We start from the raw sequence: 17,023 nt of genomic DNA on the forward strand, positions 1-17,023 counted from the left end.
TATAAGCAAGTACCTTTTGGATAAAACAAATCTTAAAACTAAAATTTATGTTAAAAACAAAAAGGTTTTAAAAATGCATATATGTATATGTGTAGCTTCCTTGTATAAAGAACAGTTGCATATAAATGCCTATTGATTTATTATGATTCGGCTAATTTTGTAACGATTTTGCAATGGAATTTCAAATGATTACACAGCCCTAACCTTTATCTATCAAGGCCTCAATGTGGGAACGCCACAGGTACACTTAAAAACACATTTAATCTAGGATTATTGATTTAGCATGACACTGTATTGTTTTGATGTTTTATGGTGTCTGATGTCTATTTGTTGTTTTCACGGTCTTATTGTAGGACAAATTTTACGCCAGGTACGTACATCACTAGTGTATGCAACAATGGCTTAAGATGAGTTGCTATTTCACCTCCTCTCTGGTCCATGATCAAAAAACTGCAGTTGAAGTGTGATAGCAAAGAACTCAAAACACTTAAAACCAAATTTTAAAACATTTGAATAAAAGAAAAATACCTGTAAGAGTGGTTTGTCCTGCATCCACAAGCAGTAGAACAGACCTTTCCACAGCTTGAGCATTTCTTCACGAGTAAAGCCATCTGGACACAGAATATAATAAACCCGATGGAAATCCTAGGTGAATCCAGTGTTGCAAAAGCATGGGAGTCTAGTTTTAAGCAAAGAAAGACCGCTTCATTCATAAGGTGTATTTCATACAAAGTAACTCACTGCTTCATTTGTAAACGCATTAAGCTATTCACACACATACTAGTGTTGTCAAAAGAACTTTCAGTACCATCACGCAAAAAATACATTGATACCTGCTTTTTGTGGTACCGACTATTTAACTTTTCACTCGGCGAGTTGTGTTAATTCTTGCCGGAACCGAAAGGGGTAGTACAGTAATCACTCGCGACTTCGCGGTTCACCTATCGCGGCCTCGCTCGATTGCAATTTCTTTTTCAAACAAATATTGCGGATAGATTCGATGCAACACAGCGACATATGCAATGAAGCACACAAGCTAGGCAACAAGACAGGCAAGTGCACCCCTACACCATCAGCGACTCCCCGATGGTCACAGCTTTTTGTCACTTGGAGCCCACACATATGACACTAATGGCCAATGGGAACATGATCTGTCTCCTTGCAGCTGATTGGCTTAGCAGTTCTAACTACACTTTATCTCAGCCTCCCGCACTTTATTCACTCCGTCTGGTCAACATGCAGCACCTCAGACTTGCCCTTCATTACACATACTACTGCGTCTCCGCTCCTCGATCACAAAGCAGAGTGGAACTGCGTGTCTGCTTGTCACTCTCGATCAGATCGTCCGGTTTGCCCGTCATAAAATTATAAAAGTCGTGTGCGGATGCCCTCGCGCTGGGCTCCAGGGGCGCATCAGCCGGCCAGCACAGCGAGAGCAGAGCAGAGCCGTGATACCTTTACACTTTAAAATGTTTTGAAAAGTGTTTAAAATACAATAACATATATAAAAGTACACTAGAGTGTATAAAAAATAAAATTATAAACGTCTTCTGCTTGTTTAGGGGCAGAACATGCGCTGTGGTGAAAATAAGGCCAGGGGAAACAAATATCAGGCAATCCCAAAGGATGAACGCATGGAAGGCTGAAATTAATTCTGTTCTCACAGAGTTACACACAATTTTCTTTTGGAAAAAGAGCAGCGACAGCTGCTTTGTGCATTTTTCGCTGGAATGAAGGTTTGTACAGAAAGACGTTTGTTTAAGCTTCTTCAACTTGCTGATTCAGATTTTCATCTATTTATATTGGACAAAAAAATAGTTTGCTCGGTTGCACAAATTGCCACATTGCCCATAATCTTAAAATATTGCATTCAACTGTTTCTCCTTTCCCAAGCCAATTATAGTGGAGCGCTTCCAGATTGATAATGTGAAGAACTCGTTGATTAAAGCGAAAAAAAAAAAAAAGTTTTTTCAAACCAAATCATTGAAGTGCTATGAAACACTGACAGCTGTTCCTATTTTGCCACACAGTTGCATTTCGAACATTTTAATGTATAAAAGGTGTGTACATGCCTTTAGCCCAATAGATCAAGTTTTCTAATACACCACTCAAATACAAAGAATGTTTAAATTTAAAACATATTACCCCAGACCATTTTTAAAAGATGGTGATGGGGAAAAAAAAGAAGCTTGTCCAAAAATTGATTGTTTCTCCAAACAATTCTCTCTCTTGCAATAGCAACATTTAATAAAAGGTTAAAAAATATGCTTGCAATGAAAGGTATGTCTGAACTTAAATTATGACTAAAAACAGAATCAAATTGTATATTTCAAATTGTTCCTAAAAATGTTAATTCCGTTCCAGCTTTGACACATCTACAATTAATTTGTAAATAGTTGCAGTTTTGACAAACATTACAGGTGAATGGTAAAAGTAAACATTATCAGATCATAATACCTGGTAAATGATTCATGATTTATTGTATGAAAAATAATAACTCCAGATATCTGCAGCACATTAAGCTGTGAGACGTAATAAAGGATCTTGCCACGCTTGCGCTGGCTTACGTTTCGAGTCGTCACAGTTACGTTACATGTTAGGGGAATTAGAATTCTATTAATTCAAAATGAAATTACGAGTAGATAGGAAGAAGTTTTTGATATCTACAAATATTGATAGTTAACCTTTTTCTCTGCTTTTAATTGTAAACCCATTTCTCACACTTTAAAACGTTAGTTAATACAGCAGGATGGAATGTTTCGATTATTAACTAATCTAGGACATTGTAAAGTGACCTTGTCGTGACTATTTTCAAAACACTGCGCAACGCATTCTTCATAATTCGCATTCTTTGTGAATAGTTCGAGCACGTTTCTAAATCAAATTTAGCGCTCAATACGCGGATGGCTTACCTGTCGCTTTCTGTGATCTGACATATATGTACTTCTTCAACTTTTTCAAAGCTTTAGTTCGAATAGGCTTTTCGTTTGACGCTAACTTTTGTGCCAACTGTATCTCAAGCTCTTGTCGCGCCGCCATTTCCACACCAATTCACGTGGAGCGCCGTTGTTCGTCGCACTTTCATTGATTCAGTCGCATGCTGATGACGTCACACAATGCTATCGAGGTAGTCGGAAGTCGGTCCTTTCCGATTTCCAACTACGAAAAGTACACTTGAACCCTCCTTTGAACTGGGAGATAGTGATGTGCATTCCAGTTCTTTTAAGTGAACTGAATCTTAAGAATCAGTTCACTCAAAAGATTCGTTCAAACGAATCGTTCAACGAATCTCCCCCCCCCACACACACACACACATACACTGATCGTTTTTTTTTTTTTTTTTTACTTCAATAACACACACAACTAAGTAATACACCTCACAATACACCAGACAAAAAAACAATCAAGTAAACACAGGGTAATGTCGACAATGGCAACGCACACATTTTTCAAGATTCAAGAGTTTTTATTCGCCATATTTGAGCGTGCCAAACAAGGGATTTGACTTTGGTAAAAACACACCCTCTGTTCAACATTTAGGTGACTAACAACACTCAAGACATGTGAATAATGACAAAAACAGTGTAGACAAATTCAAAAAGGTGTGAAGAGCAGGATGTTATTGCACAGTAATGACTCTGAGACTCTATGAGTGGTGTGAGTTCATCAGAGCAACAGCCTGGGGGAAGAAGCTAGTTATGGCGTACCGAGTTCTATAACGCCGTCCAGAGGGGAGTAGTTCAAACAGACTGCAACTGTTGGGGGAAGAAGCTGTCTCTGTGTCACACTGATCCGTTGGTAACAGTCTCTCACCCGGTCGTGAACGGGAAGTTGCGTCACTGACTTGTCTCATTCGTGAACGGAAATTACGTCACTGACTCGTAAAGTCCCTCCTCCATTTATCGCTCGCTGATTGGTCGTTCGCGAATATTCACAGTGAGTGACTGACAGTATTGCTGCTATCCCAGCCGACACACGTTATGCCACCGGTGTCAAACTCAAGGCCCGGCGACCAGATTTGGCCCGCCACATCATTTTATGTAGCCCGCAAAGACAAATTATGCATCAAACTCGTCTGATTTGAAAACGAATTCGTTTTGAAGCTTTTACTGTATATAATTTGAGGTGCTCATACATTTATTTGGGTTGACAGTCATAATAACCTTCCGAAATGCGGCCTGCGGAAAAAAAGAGTTTGACACCTCTGGTTTTCAAAGTCAAAGTCAAAGTCAGCTTTATTGTCAATCTCTCCACGTCACAACACACAAAGAGACCGAAATTACGTTTTTCTCTATCCCACGGTGACGAGACACATAACACGATAGACATACAAGTACGCGACACCATATAAAAACAAGAAGGCAAAAATTTAAACAATCAATAGTAAGAGTGATGAATACATAATAAATAAACAGATAACACAATAAATAAGAGGAGCAAAACGGAGCCAGCAAGCATAGCGCAAAAGTAAAAAAAACATCATCAACAAAAAGGCACAAACAATAAATAATAAGAGTAATAATAAATAATAAATAAACAGATAACACAACAAATAAGAGCCAGTGTGCATACAGACAGTACAGACAGTAAAAGTACAAGACGCTACGCAGAACGGGGGAGCGAGTTCAGGATCCTAACAGCCTGGAGTACGAAGCTGTTTGAGAGTCTGGTGGTGCGGGAGCGCAGGCTTCTGTACCTCTTCCCAGAGGGCAGAAGCTCGAACAAAGAGTGAGCGGGGTGACTCACATCACTCACAATCGTGGTCGCCTTGCGGGTGAGATGGGAGGTGTAAATGTCCTTCAAGGAGGGGAGCGAAGCACCAGCAATCTTACCAGCCGTGTTCACTATGCGCTGCAGGGCCTGCAAGTTGTAGTCAGTGCAGCCGCCACCCCAAACAGCAATACAGTTGGAGAGGACGCTCTCAATGGTGCCGCGGTAAAATGCAGTCATGACGGCCGGAGGAGCGCTCGCTCGCCTGAGTTTCCGCAGGAAGTACAGGCGGCGCTGGGCTTTCTTTGCCAGTGATGCGGTGTTGGTGGACCAGGAGAGATCCTCACTGATGTGCACCCCCAGGAACTTGGCGCTGCTCACTCTCTCCACCACAGCACCGTCGATGGCCAGCGGCAGGTGTTGGGTGTGACCCTTCCGGAAGTCCACAACAATCTCCTTGGTCTTGTCGACGTTCAGCAGGAGGTTGTTGTCCCTGCACCACGTGGTCAGAAGGTCAACCTCCAGCCTGTATTGAGTCTCGTCTCCCTTGGTGATGAGACCCACCAGAGTCGTGTCGTCAGCAAACTTCACGATACGGTTGTCGCTGTAGGTTGCAGTGCAGTCATGCGTCAGGAGGGTGAAGAGCAGCGGACTGAGCACGCAGCCTTGGGGGGCCCCCGTGCTCAGCGTGATGCTGGCGGAGATTTTGTTGCCAACACGTACTACCTGTGGCCTCTGACAGAGGAAGTCCAGTAGCCAGTTGCAGAGGTAGGTACTGAGGCCCAGCGCGTCAAGTTTGCTGATGAGGCGTTGTGGCACAATGGTGTTGAAGGCAGAACTGAAGTCCACAAACAGCAATCTCACATACGAGTCCCTCCTCTCCAGGTGGGTGAGGGCCGAGTGGAGGGCAGAGCAGATGGCATCCTCAGAAGACCGTTTGGCTCGGTACGCAAACTGGAAGGGGTCAATGGTGGGGGGGAGAACGGATCGGATGTGCTCCATGACAAGCCGCTCAAAGCACTTCATGATGATGGGCGTGAGTGCTACGGGGCGGTAGTCATTGAAGCAGGACGGAGCGGGTTTCTTCGGCACAGGTACAATGGTGGCAGCTTTGAAACACGACGGGACGATGGCCTGCTGCAGGGAAGTGTTAAAGATGTCCGTGAAGACATCCGTCAGCTCACCAGCGCAGTCCTTCAGCGCCCGACCCGGGATGTTGTCAGGGCCCGCCGCCTTACGGATGTTGATAGCGGCAAGCGCCCTCCTCACGCTGTCGGCGGAGAGGCACAGGGGCAGCTCGTGTGAAGGGGGAGTGGCCTTTAGCGGGCAAGTGCTGTTCTGAGCGTCGAAGCGAGCAAAGAAGCGGTTGAGGTCATTTAGCAGACGGACGTCGCCTTCACAGCTCTGCGGCGCGGGCTTGTAATCCGTGATGGTCTGAATGCCTTGCCAAAGGCTCCGTGCGTCCCTGCTGTCCTTGAAGTGGGCGGTAATTTTGCACGAGAACGCCCTCTTTGCTTCTTTGATGCCCCGGGACAGGTCGGCCCTCGCAGTCCTCAAGCCAGCCTCATCCCCTGCTCTAAAGGCTTTGTCCCTGGCCCTCAGCAGCCTGAAGACAGCCCCTGTCAGCCATGGCTTCCGGTTAGCCCGAGTGACGATGGATTTTGAGAGAGTCACATCATCAATGCACTTCCTGATGTAGGAGGAAACAGAGTCAGTATACTCCTCAATGTCTGTCCGATCGTCGCAAGTGGCAGCCCTCCTAAACATGTCCCAGGCAGTAGAGCCAAAGCAGTCACGCAGTGCATCAGAGGCACCCTCAGGCCACACCCGTACCTGCTTGCGAACCGGCCTGGACGCTCTCACCATTTGTCTGTATGCGGGCAAAAGCATAACAGTGATATGGTCAGAAAGTCCAAGATGGGGGAGGGGGGCGGCTTTGAAAGCTCCTTTATGCGAAGAGTAGACCCGGTCCAGGAAGCTGTCGCCACGCGTAGGAAAATTAACATGCTGGTGAAGCCTCGGAAAAACAGACTTCAGGTTAGCATGATTAAAATCCCCAGCGAAGATGGTGAAACCGTCAGGGTGCGCTGTCTCTTGTTCACTGACAGCCTGGTACAGTTCACTAAGAGCCGTGATCCTGTCGCCTTCGATGTTGGAAGGCGGGATGTAAACCGCTACTAGCAGAATCGCGGTAAATTCCCTTGGCAGGTAAAAAGGACGGCACTTAATGATCACGAACTCCGCCAGTGGCGAGCAGTGCTTGCATACCACCACAGAGTCCCGGCACCATTCGTCACGGATGTAGACGCATATTCCACCTCCACGAGATTTCCCCCCTTGTACAATGGCCCGGTCCGCCCGATAGCACGCTAGCCGCTCCAGGTGTACGGCAGAGTCCGGAATGTTTAAATCTAGGGTTAGGCTTTCAAAGTAGGGTTTCATACTAGAGTTAGGGTTTCTACGTAGGGTTCAAAGCTAGGGTTATGGTTTCAAACATGGGTTTAAAGCTATGGTTAGGATTTCAAAATAGGGGTTCCAACTAGGGTTAGGGTTTCAAAGCAGGGTTTTATACTAGAGTTAGGATTTCAAAGTAGGGTTAAAGCTAGGGTTAGGGCTTCAAAGTAGGTTTCATACGAGGGTTAGGATTTCAAAATAGGGTTTAAAGCTAGGGTTACGGTTTCAAAGTAGGGTTTAAAGCTAGGGTTAGAGTTTCAAAGTAGGGTTCATACTAGAGTTAGGGTTTCAAACTAGGGTTTAAATCACAGGTGTCAAACTCCAGATACGGCCCGCCAATTCATTTTGTGTGGCCCCTGGAGACAAATTATGCATCAAATTCGTGTCATTACTAAAATTGCAAATTGTCTTCACTTTTAGTGATATCTTTTTTTTTTTTTTTAATGTGACCAGTTTTTACTCGTCTGATTTGAAAACTAGTTATTTAACAGTTTGTTTTGTAGCTTTTACTGTATATATAATATGAGGTGGTCATACATTGATTTGGGTTGACAGTCATAATGGTCATCCGAAAGAAGCTATGACTACAATGCGGCCCACGAAGAAAATGAGTTTGACACCCCTGCGTTATGCCGACATTGATGTTTTAGTTTTGTATTTGTTGGGTTGTAATTGATGGTGTTATTATACCGAATGTGTTTGTGTTTGATTAAAAGGTTGAAAAAAAAAAGTTAGGCCGACATTTATGTTTTGATTGGCGAATATAAAAACAAGGAATAAAACACCAGACAAGTTTTAACATAAATGTTTATTAAAATAATAATAATTCTAATAATAATAATAATAATAATAATAATAATAATAATAATAATAATAATAATAATAATAATAATATTAAAAGTAAATTTCAAACCAGCAATTTAATGTGAAATTGCAGTAGATATATTGGATAACAATATTTAGACATGTAGAATATGCACACACGCTATTTCAAAACTACTAGAAGTAAATCGTAAATCTACATTCTGGCTTACATAGTTCACGCCAGAAAACGCAAAATGTTCACTGACTGATCCGTTGATGCACGGGAAGGTAGTTCACTCGTTGACTCGTTCCCTCACTGATCGTTTTCGCGATGAACTGGGAATGCAAATCACTCACTGACTCGTTTACTCACCGATCCGTTCGTTGGTGAAAGGGAAATACAATTCACGACTCGTTCGTGAACGGGAAGTTACGTCGTTTTTTTCTTCGTTTTGTTTTCCGGCGAGGTGGCACCAGCTTCAGTGCGCATTACGGACACCTACTGGTTGAAGTCATATGAACTGAAAAAAGAACGAATCACTTTAGGAAGTGATTATTATAATGTGTGGTGCATGATAAGGAAGACACGAGTCCAGCTATGTCTCAGTACCGTGTATTCACGCTGCAAGTAGGACATATAACTGGAGTAACCACACGTGACACAGGCTTATTATAAATGAGGACTCTGTGGCTGCCACAGGGTGGCACACTATGTCAATACAATCACCCTGTAACATCTCCGTTCCTATAGTAAAGTATCCACACTGGAACAATGCTGCCTGTAAATCAACTGTAAACCAACAAGATATTAGTAACACTATATTCAACCTCAGATAGCAATACCCCCTCCGTGAGTCGTCAACTTATCGTGGTGGAGGGGTTTGCGTGCCCCTATGATCCTAGGAGCCATGTTGTCTGGGGCTTCATGCCCCTGGTAGGGTCACCCATGGCAAACGGGTCCTAGGTGAGGGGCCAGACAAAGCACGGCTCTAAAAGCCCCTTATGATGAAAAATATATATGGACACAGATTTCCCTCGCCCGGACGCAGGTCACCGGGGCCCCCCTCTGGAGCCAGGCCTGGAGGCGGGGCTCGAAGGCGAGCGTCTGGTGGCCGGGCCTTCGCCCATAGGGCCCGGCCGGGCACAGCCCGAAAAGGACGTGGGTCCCCCTTCCCATGGGCTCACCACCTGTGGGAGGGGCCAAAGGGGTCGGGTGCAGTGCAAGCTGGGCGGCGGCAAAAGGCAGGGACCTTGGCGGTCTGATCCCCGGCTGCAGAAGCTGGCTCTTGGGACATGGAATGTCACCTCTCTGGCTGGGAAGGAGCCCGAGCTGGTGTGCGAGGCAGAAAAGTTCCGACTAGATATAGTCGGACTTGCCTCGACGCACACTTTGGGTTCCGGTACAAGCCCTCTCGAGAGGGGCTGGACTCTCTTCCACTCTGGAGTTGCCCACGGTGAGAGGCGTCGAGCAGGTGTGGGTATACTTATTGCCCCCCGGCTGGGCGCCTGCACATTGGGGTTCACCCCGGTGAACGAGAGGGTAGCCTCCCTCCGCCTTCGGGTGGGGGGACGGGTCCTGACTGTTTTTTGTGTCTATGCACCAAACGGCAGCTCAGAGTACCCACCCTTATTGGAGTCCCTGGAGGAAGTGCTGGAGAGCGCTCCTTCTGGGGACTCCATCGTTCTACTGGGTGACTTCAATGCTCATGTGGGCAATGACAGTGAGACCTGGAAGGGCGTGATTGGGAGGAACGGCCCCCCCAATCTGAACCCGAGTGGTGTTCTATTATTAGACTTCTGTGCTCGACACGGATTTTCTATAATGAACACCATGTTCAAACATAAGGGTGTCCATGTGTGCACGTCCAGTTCGATGATTGACTTTGTAGTCGTGTCATCGGATTTGCGTCCGCATGTTTTGGACACTCGGGCGAAGAGAGGAGCGGAGCTGTCAACTGATCACCACCTGGTGGTGGGTTGGCTCCGATGGTGGGGGAAGATGCCGGTCCGACCTGGCAGACCCAAACGCTCTGTGAGGGTCTGCTGGGAACGTCTGGCGGAATCCCCTGTCAGGAAGAGCTTCAACTCCCACCTCCGGCAGGGCTTTTCCCACGTCCCGGGGGAGGGGGGGGACATTGAGTCCGAGTGGACCTTGTTCCGTGCCTCCATTGTTGAGGCGGCCGACCGGAGCTGTGGCCGTAAGGTCATTGGTGCCTGTCGTGGCGGCAATCCCCGAACCCGCTGGTGGACACCAGTGGTAAGGGATGCCGTCAAGCTGAAGAAGGAGTCCTATCGGGCCGTTTTGGCCTGCGGGACTCCGGAGGCAGCTGACAGGTACCGGATGGCCAAGCGGAACGCGGCTTCGGCGGTTGGTGAGGCAAAAACCCGGGCGTGGGAGGAGTTTGGCGAGGCCATGGAGAATGACTTCCGGACGGCTTCGAGGAAATTCTGGTCCACCATCCGGCGTCTCAGGAGGGGGAAGCAGTGCATCGTCAACACTGTTTACAGTGGCGATGGCGTGCTGCTGACCTCGACTCGGGACGTCGTGTGTCGGTGGGGAGAATACTTCGAAGACCTCCTCAATTCCACCTACGTACATGCCTTCCATTGTGGAAGCAGGGCCTGGGGACTCTGAGGCGGACTCTTCAATCTCTGGGGTCGAAGTCACTGGGGTAGTTAAAAAACTCCTCGGTGGCAAGGCCCCGGGGGTGGATGAGATCCGCCCGGATTTCTTAAGGGCTCTGGATGTTGTGGGGCTGTCATGGCTGACACGTCTCTACAACATCGCGTGGACATCGGGGACAGTGCCTCTGGATTGGCAGACTGGGGTGGTGGTTCACCTCTTTAAGAAGGGGGACCGGCGGGTGTGTTCCAATTACAGGGGAATTACACTCCTCAGCCTCCCTGGTAAGGTCTATTCAGGGGTGCTGAAGAGGAGGGTCCGTCGGGAGGTTGAACCTCGGATTCAGGAGGAACAGTGTGGCTTTCGTCCTGGCCGTGGAACAGTGAACCAGCTCTTCACCCTGAGCAGGATCCTCGAGGGTGCATGGGAGTTCGCCCAACCAGTCCACATTTGTTTTGTGGACTTGGAGAAGGCGTTCGACCGTGTCCCTCGGGAGGTTCTGTGGGGGGTGCTTTGGGAGTATGGGGTACCGAGCCAACTGATAAGGGCGGTTCGGTCCCTGTATCACCGATGCCAGAGTTGGGTCCGCATTTCCGGCAGTAAGTCGGATCCGTTTCCAGTGAGGGTTGGACTCCACCAAGGCTGCCCTTTGTCACCGATTCTGTTCATAATTTTTATGGACAGAATTTCTAGGCGCAGCCGAGGCGTTGAGGGTGTCCGGTTTGGGGACCTCAGCATTGCGTCTTTGCTTTTTGCAGACGACGTGGTGCTGTTGGCTTCTTCAGGCCGTGATCTCCAGCTCTCACTGGAGCGGTTCGCAGCCGAGTGTGAAGCGGTCGGGATGAGGGTCAGCACCTCCAAATCCGAGTCCATGGTCCTCGATCGGAAAAGGGTGGAATGCCCTCTCCGGATCGGGGATGAGATCCTGCCCCAAGTTGAGGAGTTTAAGTATCTTGGGGTCTTGTTCACGAGTGAGAGGAGGATGGAGCGCGAGATCGACAGGCGGATCGGGGCAGCGTCGGCAGTAATGCGGACTCTGTACCGGTCCGTCGTGGTAAAGAGAGAGCTGAGCCAAAAGGCAAAGCTCTCAATTTACCGGTCGATTTACGCTCCTACCCTCACCTATGGTCACGAGCTATGGGTCGTGACCGAAAGAACGAGATCCGAAAGCGGCCGAAATGAGTTTTCTCCGCAGGATGTCTGGGCTCTCCCTTAGAGATAGGGTGAGAAGTTCGGTCATCCGGGAGAGACTCGGAGTAGAGTTGCTACTCCTCCACGTTGAGAGGAGCCAGATGAGGTGGCTCGGACATCTCATCAGGATGCCTCCTGGACGCCTCCCTGGGGAGGTGTTCCGGGCATGTCCCACCGGTAGGAGACCCCGGGGACGACCCAGAACGCGCTGGAGAGACTATGTCTCTCATCTGGCCTGGGAACGCCTTGGGATACCCCGGGATGAGTTAGATGAAGTGGCTGGGGAGACGGAAGTCTGGGAGTCCCTCCTGAAGCTGCTGCCCCCGCGACCCGACCCCGGATAAGCGGAAGAAGATGGATGGATGGAGATAGCAATACCTGGTTCAGCATCAAATGTCAGATATCAAATATATGGTCATAGAACGTGACACTACATAGTAGCAGGATAAAAACACACCTGTCATCAAAATCACAATAAATCAGAACATCACTTATTTTGTTTGTTACATTACTTACTTCCTTTTTTTTTTTTCAACAGAATTCACAGTCCACGTGTGTTTGAGAGTGCACCCAGTCCTTGCATGCCGTATTCGAGTGTATGTGTGTGTGTCACAGTCCATGTGTGACCTAGAGGTCAAGACTGTCAGGAGGCTGAAGACAGTGGAGACTCCCCGGCTCCGCCAAAGCCGCCTCCATTGCTGCTTCCATTCGCAGGCTGCTCTTGGGTCAATCCTGGTCGAGCCAGCGGTTGGGCAGGGGTCGTCTCAGCCGGTGGAAGATCAATTCTGTTACGTCGATATGTTGTCCCCTCCACGTTGACCAGATAGGATCGGAGTCCCAACTGCTGCAGGCACACCCCTCGCCTTCCTCTGCCCGTCCTGTCTCCCGGGAGCGGCTTCATCCTGATGGGCAGGCCGACATTCAGTTCCGGCAGATCCCTCACCGCTTTGTCATACACTAGCTTCGCCGCCTGATGCTTCCCCCTCAGCTTGTCGGGAACCCTTGTGATGACCTGAGGTGCAAGTAGCTGGTCGGCCACAGGAAGAAAGGTTCTCAGCCTTCGTGACATGAGCCGCTGTGCTGGGCTGCAATGCAATGTTTCACCAATGCAGAATGGCCTTCCAGGGGTCCTCCTTGGCACGGTCAGCTTTTTTGCACAGGCCCTTCACAATCATTACTGCCGATTCTGCTTTGCCATTAGCCTCAGGGTGCCGCGGTGAGGACATGACATGTTCGAAGCCCCACTCCCTCGAAAATGCCCGGAACTCACTACACGCAAACTGGCTCCCCTCATCCGAAATTGCTCTGTCCGGGACGCCATAACGTGCAAACTGTGCCTTGATTCGTCGGATCGTGATGTTGGCCGACAAGTCAGGAAACAGGTCGATCTCCCAGAAGTCAGAGAAGTGGTCCACCACAAGAAAAAAGTTCTGTGCTGCATAGCTGTACCATGCTGTACCATGCTTACCAGCTGCCATGGACGCGTGGGGAGCGGGTGTGACATCATGGTCTCTTTCTGTTGCTCGTGCGCATACTCGTTACACACAGAGCACTGCTGTACATAGTCTTTGACTTCCCCTTGCATGCCAGGCCAGTACAATGTATCGCGGGCATGTCTGTAGCATGCTTCGTCACCCACATGATTGCAGTGGATCCTCCTCAGCTTTTCCGGACGCATAGCTTTCGGAATGATGACGCGCTGGCTCCTGAAGAGCACACCATCCTGTGCGTTTATTTCATCTCTGATGGCCCAGTAGTCCCTAATGAATATGGGGGCCTCTTCTTTGTGTTCTGGCCATCCCTGCAGTACGACTGTCTTGAGGGTTTGGAGACACGCATCCTCCTCTGTGTGTGCTCGGATCTGTGCCAGGCGCTGGCTGCTGACATTGAGGTAGTCTGTCTGCTGAATGGCCGCTGCGTCACACTGCTCCTGTTGCATGCTGCAGACCATTTCTCGTCGGTACCCTGTGTCTGTTTTCCGTGGCAGGGTGCTGGCTCTACTAAGTGTGTCACTGATGTACATTTCAGGGCCTAGCTTGTACACCACCGTAAGGCAGTAGCTCTGGAGTGTCAAGGGCATGCTTAGGCGCGCTGAGGAGGGGCTTAGTGAAGATGGACACTAACGGGCGGTGGTCGGTCTCTGCTGTCATATCACCACATCCATATAGGTAGTAGTGGAAGCGCTGACAGGCGAACACGATGGTCAGGCACTCCTTTTCTATCTGTGCATAGTTTTGTTCCGTCTGGGTCAGGGCGCGGGAGGCAAAAGTGACAGGCTGCCCTTCCTGTAGCATGCAGCAGCCCAGGCGTATCTGACTGGAGTCGCTCTGTATGGTGACTGGCTTATTTGCGTCATAATAACGCAAGACCGGTACTGCTGTGACCAGTGTCTTCATTTCCTTCATGGCAGCATCATGTTTTGGCAGCCAGTGCCACGGCACGTCTTGGTCCAGCGGCCTCCTCAATGGTTCACATAGGCCTGACAGGCAGGGCATAAATCTGGAGAGATAGTTCACAAATCCGACACACCGCTGGACCCCTTTAGCGTCTGTGGGGTTCGGCATGTCCAGAACCGCCCTGACCTTTTCAGGGTCAGCCTTGAGGCGCTCGGTGGACAGTATGTGGCCGTGAAAGCGGACCGCCTTCACTCTGAACTGCAACTTTTTCAACCTCAGCCTGAGCATAACTTCCCTGCATCTGTCCATCAGGGCAAGGAGGTTTGCATCATGGTCGCGGTTGGCCTCACGTCCGTATCCCCTATGAGGATGTCATCAGCTATGGGCTTGATCGCTTTTAATCCAGCTAGGAGCTCATGTTGCTTTCTCTGGTACACTTCCGAAGCAACTGATACACCAAAGGGGAGCTTCAGCAACTGTTTTCTGCCCTATGGTGTCCAGAACGTTGTCATCCGGCTGCTCTCTTCATCCAGTCGGCACTGCAGGAATGCATCACGCGCATCCACTAGCGTGAATATACGTTCCTCTGGCAGCTTGTACAGCACGTCATCTAAAGTGGGCATAAGGTAGTGGGACCGTTTCAAGGCTTGGTTGAGTGGCTTCGGGTCAATGCAAAGTCTCAACTTTTTCACTATGATCAGATTGCTGATCCAGTCTGTGGGCTGTGTGATTGTGGTCAAATGTCCATCCATTTTGTATTGATCGAGCTGTGCTTTAACAGCTACCTAGAGGGCCACTGGAACATTCCTGGGGGCACACTGCACAGGCGCCACACTGCTGTCCAGCTCTAAGTGAACTTCACCAGGCTGGTGAACACGTCGTGGTATGTGTTGATGAGACGCTCTTTGGTCAGGTCTCCCATCCTGCAGTGTTCCACCTTATTTAGCTCTTCAGGAATGGTGAATCGTATCAGGCCCAGTCTCTCACATGTCTCCCCTGAAAGCAAGGGCCTCTGGCCTGTATGCACAACCTCAAAGTCCAGCTTGTGTGTTCTGCCCCTAATGACACACCATGTGCTGTACAACCTCAGCGAGTTCATCCACTCACTGTCGTACAGCTTCAAGAGCCATTCTGGGCACCTGTCTCATCTTGTCCTTCATGCTCATCACATTGCAGGTGGCACCAGAGTCGAACTGGCACCTCTGGACCCCCTGTTGCAGTGGCAGATTGACAAACCACTTCTTCCCTTGCGTGTTCACAGTTCCCAGACTCTCTGCTGTGTACACATCTCTCATCTCCATCACTGTCCTCATGTTCCCATGCCGACGGGTCATCCACAGCATTCAACTGGCGTGCGTGCTGACCTCTCTTCATGCATACTTTAGCAAAATGATTGGCAGTGCCACAGGACTTGCATTCCCCAGTGTCTCTCATGCCCTGGGGCTGTAAACTGGAGTTGGTGGGCTTAGATGGCTTGCCGGCAGACCTGTGTCCATACCTTCGTCCCCCCTGCGTGGCGTTGACGCTCTCTCCAGGCCCAGAGTTGCACAGTGACATTGTCTTTACTTTGTTGTCCATGCCCTCGGCTGCTGAGGCAGAGAGGGTTCCGTTCTGCCCTACCATCAATTCATCTGGCGAATGTCCGCTCCCTGGCGAACAAGATGGACGGACTGCTGCTCCTCACTTCAAGGAACACGGACTTCAGCAGATCCGCCGCGCTGTTTTGTTGAAACAAGGCTTAGCGGACGCACCCCCCACCACGCCACCACAACAACGCCAAACCTTGCTTTACACCGAACCTCAGGAGGCTGCGCAAAGTTAAGGAGGAGGCCTACAGGAGCGGCTGAAACACACTGAACCGAGAGGTCAGGAAAGCCAGGAGGTGTTACGGGGACAGCCTGGAGAGACACTTCTCTGCCAATCCCATAGCTCGTGACCATAGGTGAGGGTAGGAGCGTAAATCGACCGGTAAATTGAGAGCTTTGCCTTTTGGCTCAGCTCTCTCTTTACCACGACGGACCGGTACAAAGTCCGCATTACTGCCGACGCTGCACCGATCCGCCTGTCAATCTCGCGCTCCATCCTCCCCTCACTCGTGAACAAGACCGCAAGATACTTAAACTCCTCCACTTGGGGCAGGATCTCATCCCCGATCCGGAGAGGGCATTCCACCCTTTTCCGATCGAGGACCATGGACTCGGATTTGGAGGTGCTGACCCTCATCCCGACCGCTTCACACTCGGCTGCGAACCGCTCCAGTGAGAGCTGGAGATCACGGCACGAAGAAGCCAACAGCACCACGTCGTCTGCAAAAAGCAGAGACGCGATGCTGAGGTCCCCAAACCGGACACCCTCAACGCCTCGGCTGCGCCTAGAAATTCTGTCCATAAAAACTATGACAGCTCGCACTGCACCCGACCCCTTTGGCCCCTCCCACAGGTGGTGAGCCCATGGGAAGGGGGACCCACATTTCCTTTTTGGGCTTTGCCCGGCCGGGCCCCATGGGCGAAGGCCCGGCCACCAGACGCTCGCCTTCGAGCCCCGCCTCCAGGCCTGGCTCCAGAGGGGGGCCCCGGTGACCTGCGTCCGGGCGAGGGAAATCTGTGTCCATATATATTTATCATCCTAAGGGGCTTTTTGAGCCGTGCTTTGTCTGGCCCCTCACCTAGGACCCGTTTGCCATGGGTGACCCTACCAGGAGCATGAAGCCCCAGACAACATGGCTCCTAGGATCATAGGGGTACGCAAACCCCTCCACCACGATAAGGTGACGACTCATGGAGGGGGATTTTTCTGTTTTCATGCGCAAAAATAAAAGCAAGGAATAAAACACTCAAACACCAGA

The 17,023-nt window shown here is 49.5% G+C and overlaps 1 protein-coding gene across 5 annotated transcripts in view; it reads right to left on the reverse strand.

Moving 5' to 3' along the window:
* LOC133159483 (ribosomal RNA processing protein 1 homolog A-like) overlaps nucleotides 1-3,151 on the reverse strand; it is a 70,367-nt gene extending 67,216 nt beyond the window's left edge. For 2 of the 5 annotated variants that reach the window (XM_061286516.1, XM_061286517.1), the window contains exons 1-2: nucleotides 2,913-3,151; nucleotides 529-611 (exon numbers count right to left, since the gene is read on the reverse strand). In XM_061286516.1, the coding sequence (XP_061142500.1) occupies nucleotides 529-611; nucleotides 2,913-3,039 (210 nt within the window). In that variant the 5' untranslated portion in view covers nucleotides 3,040-3,151. The remainder of the gene's footprint in view (nucleotides 1-528; nucleotides 612-2,912) is intronic. The other 3 variants (XM_061286514.1, XM_061286518.1, XM_061286519.1) reach the window with 3 other exon arrangements.
* Between the last annotated feature and the right edge of the window lie 13,872 nt (nucleotides 3,152-17,023).

This window comes from Syngnathus typhle, linkage group LG9 (genome assembly GCF_033458585.1).
Source record: "Syngnathus typhle isolate RoL2023-S1 ecotype Sweden linkage group LG9, RoL_Styp_1.0, whole genome shotgun sequence".
Lineage (NCBI taxonomy): Eukaryota > Metazoa > Chordata > Actinopteri > Syngnathiformes > Syngnathidae > Syngnathus > Syngnathus typhle.